Source organism: Parasteatoda tepidariorum, chromosome 1 (genome assembly GCF_982258835.1).
Source record: "Parasteatoda tepidariorum strain Cologne lab strain chromosome 1, Ptep-v5.0, whole genome shotgun sequence".
Taxonomy (NCBI): Eukaryota; Metazoa; Arthropoda; class Arachnida; order Araneae; family Theridiidae; genus Parasteatoda; species Parasteatoda tepidariorum.
The window spans coordinates 20,162,204-20,186,491 of record NC_141755.1 but is presented as its reverse complement, the minus strand read 5'-3'; the positions used below and the strand labels follow the sequence as shown (position 1 = coordinate 20,186,491).

Here is a 24,288-nt window from a genome sequence, read left to right as displayed (position 1 = left end):
TCTTCGAATTCAAATTTGAGATGGTAAACATTTGTTTCATTATAAATTATATTTTAATAAGTAAAAGTTAATAAAAAAGATGAGTTAAAAGATTTTTGCATCTAACTAAATAGATATTAATAATTAAAAATTTAGATTTTGAGGCGTATAATTCCATACTGAATTCAATTTTTTAAAATGAGATATATTGACCTTAAATACGTTTTTAAAAATACATTTTCTTACACTTTTCTTGTTTTTATGTTCTCATGTTAATCTCCATTCATGCAAATAAAGAATTCTTAAGTGATCTCATTCATTACATTATCAAAATTATAACTATAATACCCCAACATTTGTAAAAAGAATAAAAGGATTACTATCCACCATCAAGCAGATTAAAATGATAGATAAGGCTATTTCTAACTGTTTGAATGTTTTCACAATCTATCAATAACATATTATAAATTCAAAAGTGATAGATAACCTAAGTAGCATTAAATAGACATGATAAAAACACATAAATGCACTTAAAATGTTTTTTATTCATCCGTCAGTGTTAAAAGTTATTGACATGTAACACCTTGTGTTATTGCCTTTGAGGTCGAAAAATGGTTGCAAATGCACAAAACGTAAATAACAAAGATAACCAAAACAAATGATAAGAGGTTTTAAAACACTCTTATTGAAATGCTACTAAAACATAAAATTATGCCAGAAGTTTATCCGACAAACATCAGAAAGGTGATTTGTTTGCAAGTAATAGAATCAATTGAAAGAGATTTTATACGTCAACATTACATGTGCCACTATTAGGAAAATAATGCTAAAGAAAGAGACTGAACAAAAGGTAAATACTAACTGTGAAAACAATAATTTATAGTACAGTGTAAAATAACAACATTGAAATTAAAAGCATTGTCGTATTTCACTGTGACTTCTACCCTTATGTTTCAATCCTATCAAGAACGCGCAGCAGACATAAAAGAGTCGATATAATACACATGGGCAACTACCTCACGAGAACTTCTATGTAAAATTATTTCTTCAAGAAAAAGCTTTAAAATTAAGTAGATTCTTGGTCACGCTTGCCTAGGTGAAAGCAATGGCCATTCTTATTTGTCTTAAGGAGAAAACCGATCCTCTCTTGTTTTTTCCTACCATTGTGAAGGTGAAACTAGAAGCGACACATCTTACTAATCTTAAGGTGACATCGGATCTTTCATTCTTCTTCATGCTTTTATAGGTGAAAGTAATGGTAACCCTTATTTGTCTTAAGGTGAAAACAGATATTCACTAGTTCTTTCTTACTCTTGCGTGGATAAATTCGAAGCTACACTTCTTACTAGTCTAAAGGTGACAATGGAACTGTCTTCTTCATGCTTGTATAGGTAAAAGTGGGGACTACATTTTTACTAATCTTAAGTTGGCAATGGATCTTCTTACAGTAATCTTCATGGTTCTGTAGTCTTAAAGGGACAAAAGATACTTTTTTTTTATTCATAAAGGATTAATTTCTTCAAGAGTAATTTTAACAAGCATAGTCCCGAATGTTGGTTATTAGAATGAAAGGGTTATTTCGAGTGTGGAGCAAGTGTGGTGGAGGGGAATTGTATCTAATAAAACTTTGGCGGCCAATTACGTTATGTAAAACTGTCTGAGAATATGAAAAACCTATTAAAGAAAGATACGACAATTTGTTGCATTGCTGCAAAAGATATTTATTAAAATGTATCACATCTTGTGTTGTGTGCTAGAAACTAGCAAAATTTTTTGAAGCATGGCAGACCCTTCCAACTTAAATGTATTCACAAGAGGCATATAAATTTGTCTTCAACTGGGTCCCTCTGTTGCAGAAAATACTACTTATTTACAAGACATTGTTTCAAGTTTTTTTACTATTTGAGAAACTATTTGCTAAGAAACTTTGGAACTAATTATTGAACTTGCTGAAAATTACTTACCTGATTTCTTAAGCAAAAATAACAGAGAACTCTCAAGTTCTATCTCCTTCAGATCTTATTTCAACAAGGTCTTATATGTTTGGTCATCTTTCTATGCATGCTATTCTGTGTAGTTAGGAGCTACTACACATGACAATGATTTCGGCTACGACGGAATGATTACGACGGAAAAACAACGCATTGGTCTCAAAAACTTTATTTCTCTGCAACTCGTACTGTCTGCATGCTGCTAATAACACCGCATAAAAACTTGCCTGTTAGTTTGACGTGAGGCCATCTCATGGTGCAGTCGGTAAATACGTTGCTCACTCCACTCATAGAGAGCTGGGTTTTGTGAATTAAATCCTGGCAATCGACAAAACATCCGGCTTGTACACCAACAAGGTGCGTTTTAATTCCGCCATGGGTCACAATCTTATTGATGGTTGTGATCAGTGAAAATGTTGAAACAAAATATTATCAATTGCATATAGTTTGTTGTGAAACGAGCCCAATGAGATTCTTTTAGCATTGAATTCCTCTACTTTGAAATAATAAAAGTTTTTGTTGTTGTTTATGAGCAGACTAAGATAATCACACCTTCATTTATTCATTTTTTTCGTCGCACGTCCAGTTTTGTCCAATGGTGCTCTCTCTCTATAAATGAATGTTGCGACTGTTACACAGCGACAAAAAAGTTAACATTTTTTCGCGTTGGAAAAGGACAATTGAAATATAAAGCGCATGAACTGTCATAAGCATGAAAGCCCAAACGTGCATGTTTGCAAATTTCTAAAAAAAAAAAATAATTTTCTCGCTTGGTTAAAGAAAAGTTGAAACAGACTAAACTATAAGTTGGAAAGAATTGAAAAGGTTGAAAGAAATAAGTTCATATAAACAAAGTGTGCTACATTATGTTTTTTTTGCGTTTTTATAAAAGTTCTAAATCTTCAATAATGATTGTTTTTTAAAAGCATAATTATTGTTTTGTTTCAGCACGTTTATTTATTGCATGTCATTTACTTTATTTCAATTACTTGATATATACTATTTTTTAAGAAGAATTGCTTTAAAAAATTTTCTAATTGATTTATTTTTTTAAGATTTTTCGCTACCACATTTCAAAAGGGTTTCACTTAGTAGCAAGCGAAACAAGCACGGCTTACATGGTAAGTCAAGTAGGATTGCATAGCAATCTTTTCGGTTTGAAGAGCGTCAGTGAGCAGAAAAGGAGCCCATTAGTTTTATTTTTTTTATTACCATTACCTCTCTAAATACGTATACTTACAGAACTTCATTTTTTTTATCAAGATATCACGTCTCTTACCTTTATAACCTTAGTTATGATCCCATGTGCATTTAGGGCGGAAAAATGTCACTCGCTGGTTAAAACTACTTCTTAATAAATTAAAATTTTCTATTTAACAAATAATTGCCTTCCAAAAAATAAGTATTTAATATTTCACTCAAGTTAGATAATGTCTATAAAGCTTACTCTGTCATGCTTAGAAGCCCCCATGAAGCGATAAGTGCAGTTCGTATTTGGAGGCATTGTATGTTTGGGACTGTAAATAACACCCCACCTTCTCTTTGTGCCATCAAGTGTATATGAACAACGTCCATCTTCTTCTAAGCTCTGCGCGTGAAGCATTTCATACCTGACTGAGACCTCAATCTCCACTCGAGAATTACTTAAATATTGGTATGGAGCACTTTTTATCTGTACAAGCATTTCATTTCCACTGGAAACTATCTCTGGCAAAGCTCCGGAACCACAGAACTCCAGTAGTTGAGGAGATCTTACGGAATATCCGTCATAAATTCGAACAGAATCCCCTGAAATACAGTCTGTCGACAGCAAGAAGCTCGTGCTTGTAGTAGAGGTTGCTCTTCCAGTGGGAACAGATATCTTGTAATCGTTTACTTGAGAGATCACAATTTTTGCTGAATATCCCTGAAAAGGAAGATTTATATATGTATTTTAACGAGGTTTTTTTATCATTATTTACCAGATCATTATAAGAAATTACCTTATCAATATTGCAGTCTAACGAAATATGTTCGTTCCCATAACACTGTAGAATGTTCTACTTACGAAAAATTAACCAGCGAACACCCGATAATAGATTGAGTCTCATTTATAGTAGAAGTAATTTATTTATAGTCTAACACAGCAGTTCCTAACTTAAGTCGTAGTTTTAAAAGAAGAACTTTGAAATCTAGTAACTACCAGGCATGCAAGTAAAAAATATCGACAAATGGTCACCTTTTATGAATGCATGACGAATTGATCCCGATAAACTAGCATTCTGCCCAAAGATTAAACTTAGCTCAGACTCTCGACCAATATTCACTGCCTATTACTGCACTGCTTACTCAGAGGACGATGACCATGGGTTGGAAATAACTGGTCTACTAGACCAATAATTGAGCATATGCAGCTTTCTATAGTTTTGTGAAGCAATCAGTCATTGAAATACAATATAAATGAGAGAAAAAAGAAATTGTCAAAATCTAGAGATACTGCTTTTTTTTCTTGGGACTGTAATATATAATTAGTTTTGACACCTTCTAAGAAGTTTCATATTATTAACTCCTAAATTCCTTGATCATCTCTAACAGTCACATATTAAAAAGTGTTTATTCATCTTAAGTGTTACATGTCCATGTGACTTCATACGTCTGTATGAAACATGTAGTAGTTTTTACATTGAATAAAAAAACAAAAACAAAGTATGCATTAAAAACTGTTCCCAATAAACTACCCATTCAAACATTCAAATGTAACTCTTGTGAAAACTGTTTCTGATAACTTTAATGATGTAACTATATTAATTACTATTGAATTAATAATAAATTAATTTAACAACTTTATTTAGTAAAATTACATTAAATTAACCTAACCAAGTATCTACTAAACAATAAAGATACATACCTCTGGTGTTTTTAAGTGACGTATATAGTAGTTGCATGAAATGTTTCTTGGATAAAATCCTGGAAAATTTGGTGTCCGTATTCTACATCTTCGACTGTAATGGCAATCGAAAAATTCCCGATCACAGTATGTTCCGGGCATTTGATGACCCAAAAATACTGATTGTCTGTCCTCATCTGACGGCCTTCGTTTCAGAAATCTGGTTATGAAAATGAATCATTTTAGAAACTGTTTAGATTGTAAAAATTAATCTAAGAGGTAAAATTAATTTAATAATAAACAAAGTTTTTTTTCAATAGCTTATAATTTTAAAATACAATCAAGACTACTAATCAGAAGAAATTGGATATTACTATCTTAATTTATAAAAGAAATTTATTGATATTAAATGTTACTTTTGAGTATGGAACGTTTATGCAAATTTTAGAGTGAAAACATAAAATTTGGAAGAAAAAAAAACTTTTTGATCCACATTTTCATTACAAATTTGAGAATATAACTTAAGTTATTGAATCACTTCTCTAGTTTTGAGGTTCGATAATTTCTTAATGATCATAAAATTTATTTCCTTAAATTTTCACTATAAATTTCGATGGATTTGATTTTTCACATTGTCAAGAAAGACTACATACCTGCAATGTAATTTTTCTCTTTTTAGTTTATTTATTCTCGTCTTTTTTTTAAAAAAAATAGATCAATAATTTCAAATATTTTTTGACTGTAAACGGCCCTATGGGTTCGCGACTATGCTTTATATCAGTAAAGTTCTCGTCAAAAATGACGGTCATTCCATTATTACAGGTCCCGCAGTGGACTGATCGTTAAGACACGGTTCCCAGCAGATCACCGAAGTCAAGCACCACTGGCTGCGGTCAGTGTGCGGGTGGGTGACCACTTGGATTAGTCTGCGCAGGAACCGAGGGTGTGCGGTATTGGTCCTCGTTAAACTGTTCTACCGTAAAGTGTTCGACTTCGCGTGCAGGTCGTCGGGCTACCGAAGTGGGGGTGCCATCCCCTCTGCAGAGGATCAAAATTGTGATGGCATGTCTTCGGATCTTCCTCAGGGATGTTTCAAAGACCGTCGCCAATAGCCCATTGTGCGCCCAGCTCTAGTGCGACGTAAATTAACTACAACAACAACCATTATTACAGATTTGCATTTAGGAGAGAGTGATCAGCTAAGGTTCTATCCCCATCACGTGGTAATGGTCAAATATGTATCGTAACTACCATGACCATTTTGAAATGACTCAAAAGACTTAATGACTAAGTATCGGACCGTGTATAATTGTTGTGGTCAGACCATAAAGTTGATTTTTTAAATGTTTTAACCATTAGTTTTTAAAACACTACATCTAAATACAATTCATGTGTTACTCGTTGAAAAACTAACGTAGTGCTTTCAGTGTTATTTTCACAACCAGGTTTCCAGTTCAACCCTGGAAATCGTAAAAGTTAATATCGCTTCATATCTTGTTCAATTGCATATGATCATATTTACTTGATATCCTTAAGCATCCTACATAAAACACTGTTGCTCAAAATGAGAGAAACGGCAGCGCAGTGATAGATTTAACATAATTAATGAATGATAATTGCGAAGGAGTACTCAGGAGATAGAGCGCTCGCCTCAAAATGAGTTGAGCCAGATTTGAATCCCAGCGATGTCTGATTGATACGAATTCTATTCCCGGGACACACTGACACAGTGCTGACAACGCACAGTGCTGACGTAAAATATCCTCATTGGAGGACGGATCATGGATTATAATCTACTTGGCGTTAGGCAAACCGTGCGAGGTTTTCGTGGTTTCCCCCAAGTAACACAAATGTAGGTCAGTTCCATCAAAAAGGCTTCCAAGAAGGCTAGTTTGTCCAAATGCTTGAACCATGAATTGCCTACTCCTGTGTGTTGGGTTCAACACTTCAAAGCTACGTAGTTGAATATTAATAGTCGTAAACTCAAAATTCGACAGGCTGTTCAACTCCGGTTACAAAATAAAAATTAATGATATGTAAATATTTTATCTAAACTAGCAATTCTGCACTTATATTAAGCCTATACATTCCATTCCCAATTTTCGATGAAAGGTAACATTAAAAAAAAGAACAGAAAAGATTGGATATCAGACCTATAAGTCAAGTAGAGCCCAAACGATGTTGAAGGAATGGAAGCCCGGCTTGGAACTACTGCAGTGACACTCACGTTGCTACCTTGAGAGAAGAATGTGACACTCCTCTCAATCATAGAGCCACAAAATTCTCCGAACATTGGCCTGCTGTTCGAAGATGTCTCCTCCTGTGCCCTGGAGAATGCAGCCGATGAATAGCGAATGGGCGAATAAGCAGGAAATGATTCTTCCTCATCCCATTCTCTTGGGTTATCAGACCATTCAGAGATTTTCAAATGTCCTTTTTGACAAATGGCTGTCTGGTTTCTGAAAAAAAATTTAGACATGGCATTAATCTTTTCTTTTTTTTTTCTCATACTTTTCGATTACGCTGAGCATTGATGTCCCCAATCCCATTAGCCTAATTCTCATTTAGACTTGTTTCACAGTAGGAAAAATAATGAATTTGGCTTTTATGCAAATTATGCTAAAAAGTTTATAATAGTTAAAGCTTACTTTTTTTTCAATAACAATAATATTTATGATAAATGAATACGTTGGTATATTTTCGCTAAAAATATATTTGAGGATTTATGGAAAAACAACCAGGCGAGGTATACCTAAACGCTTTTTATTTATAAGCTGAAATAATTTTTAAAACATTAATCAGTGATAAATATCATTATTGAGCCTTTATAGAGGAAATACTTTTTTTTTCGAACACAATGTTATAATGATAGTTATAGTGAATCAGTGATAAAAATCGTCATCGAGCATTTAAAGGAGAAATAATTATTGTTTTTGAAAGGAAACTGTGTTATGATGATAGTCAGGTTTAATCAGTGATGAAAATCATTATCGAGCTTTCACAGAAGGAAAAAAAATTCCCTCAAAAATAATGTTATGATGTAAAACAGGACTTACTAATAGTGACACTGAAAATTAAAAATAAAAAGTGATTTCTAAGTTTCTGAAACTATTTATTACTGCCTTAGGACGCATATTTGATTCGAAAATAAGACGTGTTATAGCATAAAACTTATATAAAATATATTTACAAAATATACAGATAAGTGCACGTTAAGAAATAATAAGTTTCATACATAATTCGCATTTAATGTTTTTTTAAACAACAAGTATGGTTGGCTATAAAGTCATATACATTTAACTTACTAACAAAAAATGCAGCATTATTTTAATTTTATATAATTCTCTGAGAGTCAGTCCGGCTATTTTCCGAACTTTTAAGTTCAGGTTTTCTGCATCGAAAAAAAATCACTTTTCTTCATGATATTTAAATGGAAATCACTGCTTAGCAGGGAAATGTTAATACTGTTTGCCCAGGAGATCAAAGCCTAAACTTGCAAAGCTATCATTTATTTCTATTTTGCAAGTAGTCAGGAGCAATCTTTTTAAATATCCACCTATTTTAATTCTGAAACTTCATTATAATCGGATTTGCTAAGATCTAGTCGAAGGAAATGCATAAGAAACAAATAAGTAAATGACATATGAACCGCGTGGGTGTAATCCTATTTAAGGTAAACGAGATGAATAAAAAAATACCCGCTACCATTCCAGTTGTGTTTAATCACAATACTGTTAAACTTAGTTTTATGTATCATGGCTTTATTAATATTTATTACAAAACATACTGTAGAATTAATTTGAATTGAATCAAAAAATTGCTACTTCAAACGTCATTTTACGTAAGAGATCTTCTTTTAAAACTCACAGTTGACCTACTCAAGGCCCCCCAGTGACCTTTGCTAAAATTTCATATTTCATTTTCGCATCATACTTAGTTTTTAACACCGTTTGGATTTTAACGATTCGCAATTCGACACACCCTGTGATATTCTAATGCTCAACATTCAATTCAAGCGCTATTTTTTAATATTAAACACTTAGATTTTTTTTATATAACTCACATATTAGTGACCGTTGAAAAGTATAATCATTACCCCTGCTCCTATTAAGATAAGAAGTCATACTTAAAAAACAAAGTTCACGTCAAAATTTATTTTTGTTGCATAATACAAAATAACTTTTTTCAAGAACGTTAATGATGATTCTGATTCAGACATCATTATCATGAAAATCAATCAATTTAATTTTTATATAAAAATAAATAAATAAATATATGATTTTAATTTATTTTTTTAAAAAAAGTACCTACCTTGTCATATCTAGTATGCCAATTTGAAAAGATAAAAACGTTAATTCAACGAAATCGCCGTATCCTTTTCCAGCAGCAACAAATGTAATTTTGCACACAAACGGTAGATACCTCTGAAATGGTCCGGTCACTCGCAATGGATACTTCACATTTGCATCTCCATAGAAAGTATGATTGCAATCTGAAAAGCATTTTTTGAATAAAGAAGGTAAAGTTTCAAACTCTCAGTTAAAAAAGAATTTGTTTGAAGGCGAATCTAATATACATAAGCCGATAATATTTCTTTTTCCACGTCGGCAGCGAAGAACTGTTAAAAGCTGAGCTATAGGCTGGGCAAAAATGAAGGGTTCAAAACAGGTAAATTAACAAATTAAGCATATTTTTAGTTCTAACTATGCTTATTAATTTAAGTAGGATATATAGTTTGCATCTATATTTATTTTTAATGATGCTTAATTATTTAATGTAAGAGAAGAAAGCATTCTTATGAAAAAGCAAAACATAGACAACAAAAATTGGCAGACTACTTCTGTGGAATGGCATTGCTGATCAAATGAATTTTTATTTTAGCCCTGGGATACTATCCTGCTTTTTATCTACATTGGTAATACTCTTTTTCTCATCTTTTTCTTTGGTTTTTAAATAATTTAAGATTTTGCTCAAAAAGTGATGCGTCTCCAATCATTGAAAATTGTGCATATATAGATAAATTCTATGAATTATTTCTTTCAATTGCAATCAAGTAATAATGAAATACGTGCAAATTCAATAAATGTTTACAAATAAGGAATAAAATCTCTATAAACCAAAGGTTTCGCAAAATATATTGCACTTTTTTGGAACTTCATTTTAAATTGCGTTTTAGCAGCGATGAAATAAAATATATTGCTATTCAATGAGTGAAGAAATTCAATTCAGATAACGATGTGATTCGAAAGTAACTGAAAAAGCAGTTCCGGGCGAGACCTTTTAGCAAAATATTGCATGTTTGCGTCTGCTCCTCGCTAGTTAAAGATGAGGATGATAAGAAACTGAAGTACCGTTAACATAATTATACAAAAATATTCTATTGAAAAATCAGAATTACAATTTATTTAATTTAAATCAATTACAAAGCATTAAGTATTTTGTACTGAATGCGTTTTTCTGGTAATATTTCAAAAAATTTTAAATATTTTGAAGACATCTATAAATTTACACCTTTATTTGAGAAGAAAATAAAAATTAACCACTAATCCATACAAGTTAATTTAGAGAGGGTAATAAGATCTTAACTTGAGCCTTGTTTACACTCACATATTATCGTGTAATCAAATCAAAGAAAAGTAAATTTGAACGATAATATGATTTTATTTGTTTCGGTTTAACTTTGAAGCAAATTTTTGAGCCAGATTACAGTCCAACAAGTTATTAACTTTCCAAAAATGTAGATAAAAATATAATAATGCTTAATATAAGCTAATTCTCTTGACTTATAGCTATTAATTTCAAAATGGTTTGCTAATTCATGCTTATTATACTGATTAGGAATCTAGCTAATAATTAGTACTCATTCAAAATTATTACCATGCAGCAGCTAAAGGTTCGAGACAAAATGATGCTGAGAATGATTTATCCAGATACCTTCAAATTACCCCTCATAACTATAATTAACCCTTTGAAACAGTGGCGAACATGATACTAATTACAACAGTCGTGATAATTAACATTACCGCATTGATACTGAAAACATCATAACCTCAGGACATTTGATGGTATGTTAAGCTAAAAACATCGCATATATTTCACCTGTCTTGGGGGCTTCGTATTTGCGGCATTTTATTTTTCGCACATGCAACTTATAAATTTCACGTTCAACTCAAAAGTAAAATAACCAACTATCAATTTGGGTTTAATTGCACAGGAAACCATACTGCACTTGTGTAGGTAGCATTTACAGATGCGTAAGTAGATATGAGTAAAAATTATACTTTCTATGCATGAAACAGCAATGTTTTTTGAAATTTTAGTCATTTTACCTGCAATTTGTAGTCGTTCTATTTATAGTAAAAAGTACTACATACTAAATAATACCACGTTTTTATTTTTAAAAAAATCATTGTTTATTTTTTCTTCTTTAGATCAAAATCCGGATCTTTTTTACAAATGATCACCACTACAAGATGAATGGGAAGTGGCCAATTTTGGCCTCAAATGCGTAGTTACACCAACCAGACCAGACCAAAACCTGGTCCACAAATTTTAGTTTTAACAATTTATTTCATCATTTTTTCTAACTGGGTTAATTCAAAATTTGTCCCTAGCTAGAATTTCCTTCTTTTTCTTTTTTTCGGTTTTGTTACTACTACAGGAGCTAAGCTCTATTTTTATACTACAAAAAAAAAGCATAGAAATTTACTAAAGTTTTAGGGAATATTTTTTTATTTTAAATTAGGGGCAGTCGAATATTAAATAATCACTTAAAAGGGGAAAAAGAGGCATGTACAATTCTTACATTAAGCACTAAGTAAAAGTAAAGCAACACAACAAAAAAAGTGAAAAAAAATCACAATTAGAAAAATTTTAATTTTTAAATAAGAGTTAAAACTGGTTAATGAAAAAGTTTTAGAAAGGAACTTTCAGGAACTTTCAAAATTTTATGAACGAAATATTAAAAAAAGTTTTATCTTTCACTTCATTTTATGCTGAAATTTGAATTACTTCAATAACTGTCAAATTTAAAGCAAAAGACAATTATCGGCATTCCTTACATTCATTAGAAAAGGTGTGTAGTAATATTTGAACTACCGCTTGTGTACAATTTTAACAGTTTAACTTATCAGCAAACTGCATAAAAATTATCAAGGCTTAATATATGTGTAATAAATTTCTTAAAAATGTCATTTATCAAACACAATTAAAAATATATATTTTTAAAAAAATACTTTTCGTCAAAACAAATAATTTAAAATAACAATTTATATAAATGAAATTCAAAAACAAATAACAAAAAAAGCGTGTAACTGTAGTCACTTTAATTCCATAATTTTCTTCAAACTGCAGGTAATTTATAGGTCATAAATACTTGCTCTATATTTGCCATTAATTTTCATTTTAAAACATATTTCAAACTGATACTGCGGTATGTATTTTACTCGCAATTTAACTCATGTACTGTTTCCGTATAGGATATAGCAAACATAACAAAACATAGTCGTTAAAGTTGATATTTTTTTCTTTACAAAAGGAAGTATACAACAATACTTAAGGTAAAAACGTAACAATTTAAACTTCCAACTACAACTCAAGACGAAACAAAACTCTGTTTCTCAGAGCTGCTCCTGCTCAAAGACTTACGATTATTATAGGGTAGATAAGAATATTTTTCTCTAAAACCAATACTATTCAGTATTTTGTTCAGTAAAATGCAGCATATTTGTCGAATACAAACCACCCATCCAATTCTATTCTTCGCATCCCTCCCCTCCCCACATCCACAACATCCTCCCTATTCTGTAAATTGCGGGAATTTTCTTTCGATAATGGAGGCATATTTTTGTTCTATCGCCGTATTGAAGAAATCAAAATAAATGGTAAGCCATTTTTTTTTATGCTTCTAGAAAATTGGAACATTTGTAGTGAAACAGGTTTATGGCTGCTTGTTACAATAGATTGATTATTAAATATCCTCAAATATTAAATTATGTAAAAAAATATACATTTTCTTTTAACTTAATTTCTTCGAAAAATATCTTGAAATTTTTTATCTTCTTTGTAATTATTTATTCCTTATATTTCACATAAAGTAAATTTTAAACTTAACTTAAATTGAATATGTTTTTTTAAAAACTACTCTCTTATTTATTTTAATAAAATTTAGTTTTTCAGTATCGTTGTCGTTCGAAATTCATAAAATGATTTGAAATAACATAAAACAAAACTTCGTGATGCATCACATAAAATATAACTTTGTTGGAAAGAAGATGTTCTTGTACAAAAAAAAAATTGTAAGGATGCCATAACGTGTCGTAAATACATCTGCAAACTTTTCTGTAGACAGGATATCAAGTGGAAAAAATATGATAAACAAAACCAACCAATAAAAGAATATTTTCGGGGAACAAAACTTCGCATGGATAAAGTATCCCATGGTAAATATCTCACATAACAAAACTTCGAGACGACAGAACCTCGAATGTAAAATTTTTGCACAACAAATCTTTACGTGGGGAGCATCTGATAAAACTTAACTTTGCGGGGATAGAAAAATATTCTTGTGCTAAAGGGTTTCTCATCCTATGATAAATATCTCTAGCAAAAAAGAAAAATTGCGTTGGAAGAATCTCTTCAGAAAAGCATATGGTAAAACAAATTCTGAATATTTTCACTCAACGGGACATTGCATGGATAGAATCTCACGTGGTAAATTTTTCGCACAAAAATCTTCAAGTGGCCAGAGTCTCGAATGTAGAAACCTTACGCATCAAAACTTTGGTGAAGTATAATTTTCGGTAAATAAAATAATATTCTTTCGCAACAAAAAGCTTTTAAAAGAATTTCTGATGCTGTGGTAAATATCTCTGTCAAAAAAAAATTGGCATAATCTCGTAAGAAAAGCATCTTTTAAAACAAACTTTGAATGTTTTCACGCAACAAAATATTGCATGGACAGGATCTTAAATGTAAAACCATTGATCGGAAAAACTTTGTTTGGGAAGTTTCTGGTAATTTATTTATTTATTTATACAACGCCCCCCCCCCCCATAATCGGGTATATGGGGAAATCGAGAGCTCGTCGCCGCGACGGATTTCCCCCCAGCGAGGGAAACTCAGGCAAGCACACCGGCGCATGGACCCGGCCGGGCGACCCGGCGAAGCCCCCCGTGACAGTATTGAAACCAAAACATTAAAATTACATAGAATGGCAATAGAGCTAGTTAACAGCTTCAGCATAATTCAATACATGTACAAAATTGAAAAGTTAGAAAATGGCATGCAGGCCATGTAAAAATTTTAAATTTTTAAAAGGTGCGTGAAAAAAAGGTTAAAATCTGAAAACTGGCGAGCAGGCCAATATGGTTCTAGGCCAAAAGACCCTTATATTCAATACAAATTCCATTAAATTTTACAACAGTGGAGGTTTGAAAATTTTCAAGGGGTGCCAGCCCAGGACAAAATACCCTCATAAAAAGGCAAATTCAAAGTTTAAAAAGTTGAAAAGTAAAAGTATGTAAAGTGGCAAAATGCCAATAAAAGACCAGAAGCCTAAAGGCAAGAGATAATACACACACAGGATAGTTCATAGTGTCATAAATCACTAGAAACAAAGAGTTAATTTAGTCACAAAATTTCAAGTCCCATGTGTTGGCAATCATAACTCCAGGCGAGCTCCAAGTTTCGATGACAATCCAGAAAGAAGTTTCTGGTAAACATAACATTGTGTGGATAGAAAAATATTTTTACGCAACAAAATTGCATAGGAATGTGAATGAGATTTTGTGAAAAATATTTCTTGCAAGAAAAACTTTTGCAATAGAAGAATATTGCGCAAAAAAGCGGCTGGCGAAACTAAACTCTGAATATTTCCATAATTTCTAATAGTGTCCCTAGATATGATAGGATTAAACTGTTAAACTTATTTTTTTAATTATTTTTAAAATAACTTGGGATAATGTTTAAAACTCTCCCAAGTTAGCAGTTAGAATTCTCCAATGAAACTAAGCAAACCAAATCTATTAGTCCAGCCAATTTTTTAAAATGTTAGTATTAAGTTATAAAGTCCACTTCAAGTAAAATAAGTTGAGATTGTTTTGAGTGTACTAGAAAATCAAATATCTTGCTTTAATCTGTGTTTGCATCCGTTTGCGTATTATCCGTTTACGGTAGGTTGTCATTTTTTTCTTTTTCTTCCATGAAATACTTTCAAAATGCAAGTCATAGTGACGCAAAAAAAATCATATGTGCTACAGTTTACCTGCGATAAACTTGACCCTAAATAAACTTGGTTCCTAAAAATTTTTTTGTCTTATAATATTTTCATATTCTTGGACTTTCTAAAATGTAAAATGGCGAAAATTTTTTTATTGGCGAGAATTTTGCCGTCTTCCAAGAGAAGATTAATTAAAGACTTTTTGTACAATTCACGCTTTCAAACTACTCATCGATTCTAAGTAAAAATATTTTAAACTTAAGTTCGTCATTTCACCCTATCTTACCCTACAAAAGTTTATTTGTAAAACAAATTTAAAAACTTTTGTGTTGTTATTTTTTTTTCATTCAAATTATTATTATTATAATTTTTTTTTTGAAAAAAAAATTCGTCAAACTTTTAAGTTAGATTGTCAAGAGGGAAATGATGCAATGCTGTAATGTGTCTTTAAAATCAGAATGTCAGTAAGCATTTCGAAGTTTATTAAATTGACCATCAATCAGATCGAAGGAGAAGAACATTGTTCAAGGAGAAAAACCGAAGGCTTTTTGTATGTTTCAGGTTCTAAGGTTTGACTACAAAAAAAACTTTTGAAGCTTACTCCGTCTTCCTTGTCCACATTCTCCTTCAAAGGTATATATGTAAAACAAATTTAAAAACATTTATGGAACTATTTTTTGAAAAATAATGATGTTGTCCCATTCACACTGGTTTATTTTCATTCAAAATAAGAATTTTTCTCCGAAGTAAAAATTAGATTTTTCGGGAGGGGGAAATGATGTATTGCTGTATTGTACCTTTAAAAACAAGATTTCAGTAAGCATCTCGAATTTATATTGAAATGACCATCAATCAGATCTGGAGAGAGAGGAAAGAAATTTCAAAGCTTAATGCAAATGCAAATAAATAAAATAAATATTAAAATATTGATAGCCAGATGCTTCTTTTCCGTTATGGTTATGGAAAGAAGAAGAAAAAAATAATCAATGAGCTTCGCATAAAAGTTTCCTCATTTTGTTTTCTTTAGCTGAATAAATAGCTCCCATTCCTTTTTCCACCTCTTTTTCCTTAAATAAAAAACGGGAAAGAAAAAAAAACTGAAGGAATCTTCTCCAAAAAATGAAATAAAAAAGTAATAGAAAAACATAAAATCGATTATAGTTAGCTTGAAGGAAAAACAGAACAAGAATGTAAGGGTAAATAAAAGGTTGCCAGTGTTTTTATTCGCAAACATTGTTAAGCTCTTTTCTTCCAGGTTTCTTCATTGAGACAATTCAGATCATTTTTCATTGCAGAAGTATGAAATAAAAACATTTTCATCTCTCTTCTTTTATCTTATAATTTTGCCACTAGTTTATTTAGACTTATTTATCTCGTAAATAGTAAGACATATTACAGATTAAATTTGAAACTACATTGTACAAGCATGAAAAAGGGCTTTTCGATTAAATATGTGTTTACTATATATTTTTTGCTGAAAATAACGAATCTGTAATTATTTTATTTTTACCATGTACAATTTTTTTCAAAAATCCATATTTTAACTTGGCAACTTTAAATATTTTAACAGCAAACAATACTAAAAATACAAGCTAAGGAAATGCCCTTTTATTAAGAGTAGGACCTATACTAACCCAAGCATTGTGGTACTTTAAGCAACAAAAGGCTTATCTACCGTCTTTATCGACCAGGTTACATCTCGAGGCAAAAGATGCTTTAAAAATCAAGATGTTCGAAAATTTACTAGAATCTTGTTAACTTTTCTCCTACGAAACGATATGCAATGAAACACTTTGTTTTTGATAATTAAATAAAAGGGTTTATTACATTTTTTTTTATTACGTAATCCTATTTCAATCCCTGTTCCTTATAACGCAAGCAACTGACAAAATTGCGAAATTACTTTAGCTATTGAAATGAAGTTATATTGTTTTTCAGTAAACGAAGACTGGGAAAAACACCCCTTTTAGAAAAATACTAACTAGGCACGTGTCCCACATTATTTACTATGGACAATTAGTTAATATTATTATGAAATCTTCTTTTTTGTTAAATTCGTTTTTAACAGAAATTCAAAACTTTTTAGCATGTAAAATTCCTTAAATTTTTAAAAACATTTAATATATGTTGAAACAAAATGCAAGTTCATGTGCCATTAGAAGTTTATTTGGTAAATATTAACTAACTATTGTTAGCAATATACCATTTTAAGCTAAGAAACTATGAACTAGAATTTGCTTGATGTTATTAGAGATTACTGAATTAGACTTTGTTTTTCCACTCTATCTTTGCCGCGATTTGATACTCAAGTGATTTATATAATTACATTTATGAAAATATAGAATAATAACAGCAAATAGAAGTAAGTTTTATTTAACGCATGCTTATTATTTTTACTAAAACCAGCAAACGCAACTTTTTAACAACCAATGTAGAAAACGTACTCACTTTGAATATTTAGTTCGAAATTATTTCAACAAATTTTTGATCAAAGTAAAATATAATAATATCAGCTTATTTCTCCACTTCCTTTAATTATTGTATTGTATTAATATGGATCATTTGTGTAGCCCTAACTTGACTCCAACGGGTAAAGTTGTAATATCAAACTGCTCATCGTATTGACATTTTTCAACTCGAGTGGTTAATTGCTTCGGATCAGTTTCGATTGCTTAGTTTGCTTGATTCGATTGATTGCTTTAATCGGAATGTTTGCGTCATGTTTTAACTAAAATATTTCATTTTTTTAACCTGGTAGGTTTAACACCTCTTGTATGAACATTAAGTTGAGGGGGGGTATGGAATGACTTATTCATATTATACGCTGCTAAAAAAAACGCTATAGTTTTTATCGGAAATAAAACACTTCCACTTCCTTTAATTATTGTATTGTATTAATATGGATCATTTGTGTAGCCCTAACCTGACTTCAACGGGTAAAGTTGTAATATCAAACTGCTCATCGTATTGACATTTTTCAACTCGAGTGGTTAATTGCTACGGATCAGTTTCGATTGCTTAGTTTGCTTGATTCGATTGATTGCTTTAATCGGAATGTTTGCGTCATGTTTTAACTAAAATATTTCATTTTTTTAACCTGGTAGGTCTAACACCTCTTGTATGAACATTAAGTTGAGGGGGGGTATGGAATGACTTATTCATATTATACGCTGCTAAAAAAAACGCTATAGTTTTTATCGGAAATAAAACACTTCCACTTCCACTCCACTTCCCTTAATTATTGTATTGTATTAATATGGATCATTTGTGTAGCCCTAACTTGACTCCAACGGGTAAAGTTGTAATATCAAACTGCTCATCGTATTGACATTTTTCAACTCGTGTGGTTAATTGCTACGGATCAGTTTCGATTGCTTAGTTTGCTTGATTCGATTGATTGCTTTAATCGGAATTTTCGCGTCATGTTTTAACTAAAATATTTCATTTTTTTAACCTGGTAGGTCTAACACCTCTTGTATGAACATTAAGTTGAGGGGGGTATGGAATGACTTATTCATATTATACGCTGCTAAAAAAAACGCTATAGTTTTTATCGGAAATAAAACACTTCCACTTCCACTCCACTTCCCTTAATTATTGTATTGTATTAATATGGATCATTTGTGTAGCCCTAACTTGACTCCAACGGGTAAAGTTGTAATATCAAACTGCTCATCGTATTGACATTTTTCAACTCGAGTGGTTAATTGCTACGGATCAGTTTCGATTGCTTAGTTTGCTTGATTCGATTGATTGCTTTAATCGGAATGTTTGCGTCATGTTTTAACTAAAATATTTCATTTTTTTAACCTGGTAGGTCTAACACCTCTTGTATGAACATTAAGTTGAGGGGGGGTATGGAATGACTTATTCATATTATACGCTGCTAAAAAAAAACGCTATAGTTTTTATCGGAAATAAAACACTTCCACTTCCTTTAATTATTGTATTGTATTAATATGGATCATTTGTGTAGCCCTAACTTGACTTCAACGGGTAAAGTTGTAATATCAAACTGCTCATCGTATTGACATTTTTCAACTCGAGTGGTTAATTGCTACGGATCAGTTTCGATTGCTTAGTTTGCTTGATTCGATTGATTGCTTTAATCGGAATGTTTGCGTCATGTTTTAACTAAAATATTTCATTTTTTTAATCTGGTAGGTCTAACACCTCTTGTATGAACATTAAGTTGAGGGGGGGTATGGAATGACTTATTCATATTATATGCTGCTAAAAAAAACGCTATAGTTTTTATCGGAAATAAAACACTTCCACTTCCTTTAATTATTGTATTGTATTAATATGGATCATTTGTGTAGCCCTAACTTGACTTCAACGGGTAAAGTTGTAATATCAAACTGCTCATCGTATTGACATTTTTCAACTCGAGTGGTTAATTGCTACGGATCAGTTTCGATTGCTTAGTTTGCTTGATTCGATTGATTGCTTTAATCGGAATGTTTGCGTCATGTTTTAACTAAAATATTTCATTTTTTTAACCTGGTAGGTCTAACACCTCTTGTATGAACATTAAGTTGAGGGGGGGTATGGAATGACTTATTCATATTATACGCTGCTAAAAAAAACGCTATAGTTTTTATCGGAAATAAAACACTTCCACTTCCACTCCACTTCCCTTAATTATTGTATTGTATTAATATGGATCATTTGTGTAGCCCTAACTTGACTCCAACGGGTAAAGTTGTAATATCAAACTGCTCATCGTATTGACATTTTTCAACTCGAGTGGTTAATTGCTACGGATCAGTTTCGATTGCTTAGTTTGCTTGATTCGATTGATTGCTTTAATCGGAATGTTTGCGTCATGTTTTAACTAAAATATTTCATTTTTTTAACCTGGTAGGTCTAACACCTCTTGTATGAACATTAAGTTGAGGGGGGTATGGAATGACTTATTCATATTATACGCTGCTAAAAAAAACGCTATAGTTTTTATCGGAAATAAAACACTTCCACTTCCACTCCACTTCCCTTAATTATTGTATTGTATTAATATGGATCATTTGTGTAGCCCTAACTTGACTCCAACGGGTAAAGTTGTAATATCAAACTGCTCATCGTATTGACATTTTTCAACTCGAGTGGTTAATTGCTACGGATCAGTTTCGATTGCTTAGTTTGCTTGATTCGATTGATTGCTTTAATCGGAATGTTTGCGTCATGTTTTAACTAAAATATTTCATTTTTTTAACCTGGTAGGTCTAACACCTCTTGTATGAACATTAAGTTGAGGGGGGGTATGGAATGACTTATTCATATTATACGCTGCTAAAAAAAAACGCTATAGTTTTTATCGGAAATAAAAAACTTCCACTTCCTTTAATTATTGTATTGTATTAATATGGATCATTTGTGTAGCCCTAACTTGACTTCAACGGGTAAAGTTGTAATATCAAACTGCTCATCGTATTGACATTTTTCAACTCGAGTGGTTAATTGCTACGGATCAGTTTCGATTGCTTAGTTTGCTTGATTCGATTGATTGCTTTAATCGGAATGTTTGCGTCATGTTTTAACTAAAATATTTCATTTTTTTAATCTGGTAGGTCTAACACCTCTTGTATGAACATTAAGTTGAGGGGGGGTATGGAATGACTTATTCATATTATATGCTGCTAAAAAAAACGCTATAGTTTTTATCGGAAATAAAACACTTCCACTTCCTTTAATTATTGTATTGTATTAATATGGATCATTTGTGTAGCCCTAACTTGACTTCAACGGGTAAAGTTGTAATATCAAACTGCTCATCGTATTGACATTTTTCAACTCGAGTGGTTAATTGCTACGGATCAGTTTCGATTGCTTAGTTTGCTTGATTCGATTGATTGCTTTAATCGGAATGTTTGCGTCATGTTTTAACTAAAATATTTCATTTTTTTAACCTGGTAGGTCTAACACCTCTTGTATGAACATTAAGTTGAGGGGGGGTATGGAATGACTTATTCATATTATACGCTGCTAAAAAAAACGCTATAGTTTTTATCGGAAATAAAACACTTCCACTTCCACTCCACTTCCCTTAATTATTGTATTGTATTAATATGGATCATTTGTGTAGCCCTAACTTGACTCCAACGGGTAAAGTTGTAATATCAAACTGCTCATCGTATTGACATTTTTCAACTCGAGTGGTTAATTGCTACGGATCAGTTTCGATTGCTTAGTTTGCTTGATTCGATTGATTGCTTTAATCGGAATGTTTGCGTCATGTTTTAACTAAAATATTTCATTTTTTTAACCTGGTAGGTCTAACACCTCTTGTATGAACATTAAGTTGAGGGGGGTATGGAATGACTTATTCATATTATACGCTGCTAAAAAAAAACGCTATAGTTTTTATCGGAAATAAAACACTTCCACTTCCTTTAATTATTGTATTGTATTAATATGGATCATTTGTGTAGCCCTAACTTGACTTCAACGGGTAAAGTTGTAATATCAAACTGCTCATCGTATTGACATTTTTCAACTCGAGTGGTTAATTGCTACGGATCAGTTTCGATTGCTTAGTTTGCTTGATTCGATTGATTGCTTTAATCGGAATGTTTGCGTCATGTTTTAACTAAAATATTTCATTTTTTTAACCTGGTAGGTCTATCACCTCTTGTATGAACATTAAGTTGAGGGGGGGGGTATGGAATGACTTATTCATATTATACGCTGCTAAAAAAAAACGCTATAGTTTTTATCGGAAATAAAACACTTCCACTTCCTTTAATTATTGTATTGTATTAATATGGATCATTTGTGTAGCCCTAACTTGACTTCAACGGGTAAAGTTGTAATATCAAACTGCTCATCGTATTGACATTTTTCAACTCGAGTGGTTAATTGCTACGGATCAGTTTCGATTGCTTAGTTTGCTTGATTCGATTGATTGCTTTAATCGGAATGTTTGCGTCATGTTTTAACTAAAATATTTCATTTTTTTAACCTGGTAGGTCTAACACCTCTTGTATGAACATTAAGTTGAGGGGGGGTATGGAATGACTTATTCATATTATACGCTGCTAAAAAAAAACGCTATAGTTTTTATCGGAAATAAAACACTTCCACTTCCTTTAATTATTGTATTGTATTAATATGGATCATTTGTGTAGCCCTAACTTGACTTCAACGGGTAAAGTTGTAATATCAAACTGCTCATCGTATTGACATTTTTCAACTCGAGTGGTTAATTACTACGGATCAGTTTCGATTGCTTAGTTTGCTTGATTCGATTGATTGCTTTAATCGGAATGTTTGCGTCATGTTTTAACTAAAATATTTCATTTTTTTAACCTGGTAGGTCTAACACCTCTTGTATGAACATTAAGTTGAGGGGGGGTATGGAATGACTTATTCATATTATACGCTGCTAAAAAAAACGCTATTGTTTTTATCGGAAATAAAACACTTCCACTTCCACTCCACTTCCCTTAATTATTGTATTGTATTAATATGGATCATTTGTGTAGCCCTAACTTGACTCCAACGGGTAAAGTTGTAATATCAAACTGCTCATCGTATTGACATTTTTCAACTCGAGTGGTTAATTGCTACGGATCAGTTTCAATTGCTTAGTTTGCTTGATTCGATTGATTGCTTTAATCGGAATGTTTGCGTCATGTTTTAACTAAAATATTTCATTTTTTTAACCTGGTAGGTCTAACACCTCTTGTATGAACATTAAGTTGAGGGGGGGTATGGAATGACTTATTCATATTATACGCTGCTAAAAAAAACGCTATAGTTTTTATCGGAAATAAAACACTTCCACTTCCTTTAATTATTGTATTGTATTAATATGGATCATTTGTGTAGCCCTAACTTGACTTCAACGGGTAAAGTTGTAATATCAAACTGCTCATCGTATTGACATTTTTCAACTCGAGTGGTTAATTGCTACGGATCAGTTTCGATTGCTTAGTTTGCTTGATTCGATTGATTGCTTTAATCGGAATGTTTGCGTCATGTTTTAACTAAAATATTTCATTTTTTTAACCTGGTAGGTCTAACACCTCTTGTATGAACATTAAGTTGAGGGGGGGTATGGAATGACTTATTCATATTATACGCTGCTAAAAAAAACGCTATAGTTTTTATCGGAAATAAAACACTTCCACTTCCACTCCACTTCCCTTAATTATTGTATTGTATTAATATGGATCATTTGTGTAGCCCTAACTTGACTCCAACGGGTAAAGTTGTAATATCAAACTGCTCATCGTATTGACATTTTTCAACTCGAGTGGTTAATTGCTACGGATCAGTTTCGATTGCTTAGTTTGCTTGATTCGATTGATTGCTTTAATCGGAATGTTTGCGTCATGTTTTAACTAAAATATTTCATTTTTTTAACCTGGTAGGTCTAACACCTCTTGTATGAACATTAAGTTGAGGGGGGTATGGAATGACTTATTCATATTATACGCTGCTAAAAAAAACGCTATAGTTTTTATCGGAAATAAAACACTTCCACTTCCACTCCACTTCCCTTAATTATTGTATTGTATTAATATGGATCATTTGTGTAGCCCTAACTTGACTCCAACGGGTAAAGTTGTAATATCAAACTGCTCATCGTATTGACATTTTTCAACTCGAGTGGTTAATTGCTACGGATCAGTTTCGATTGCTTAGTTTGCTTGATTCGATTGATTGCTTTAATCGGAATGTTTGCGTCATGTTTTAACTAAAATATTTCATTTTTTTAACCTGGTAGGTCTAACACCTCTTGTATGAACATTAAGTTGAGGGGGGGTATGGAATGACTTATTCATATTATACGCTGCTAAAAAAAAACGCTATAGTTTTTATCGGAAATAAAAAACTTCCACTTCCTTTAATTATTGTATTGTATTAATATGGATCATTTGTGTAGCCCTAACTTGACTTCAACGGGTAAAGTTGTAATATCAAACTGCTCATCGTATTGACATTTTTCAACTCGAGTGGTTAATTGCTACGGATCAGTTTCGATTGCTTAGTTTGCTTGATTCGATTGATTGCTTTAATCGGAATGTTTGCGTCATGTTTTAACTAAAATATTTCATTTTTTTAATCTGGTAGGTCTAACACCTCTTGTATGAACATTAAGTTGAGGGGGGGTATGGAATGACTTATTCATATTATATGCTGCTAAAAAAAACGCTATAGTTTTTATCGGAAATAAAACACTTCCACTTCCTTTAATTATTGTATTGTATTAATATGGATCATTTGTG

General features: G+C 31.7%; 1 protein-coding gene across 1 annotated transcript in view; it reads right to left on the bottom strand.

The window, feature by feature from the left end:
- The window catches only part of LOC107452130 (uncharacterized), a 109,247-nt gene that overhangs the window by 8,137 nt on the left and 76,822 nt on the right, over positions 1 to 24,288 (bottom strand). Inside the window, exons 4-7 of the mRNA XM_071180129.2 lie at positions 9,148 to 9,328; positions 6,990 to 7,295; positions 4,858 to 5,056; positions 3,418 to 3,876 (exon numbers count right to left, since the gene is read on the bottom strand). Coding sequence (XP_071036230.2) covers positions 3,418 to 3,876; positions 4,858 to 5,056; positions 6,990 to 7,295; positions 9,148 to 9,328 — 1,145 coding nt within the window. The remainder of the gene's footprint in view (positions 1 to 3,417; positions 3,877 to 4,857; positions 5,057 to 6,989; positions 7,296 to 9,147; positions 9,329 to 24,288) is intronic.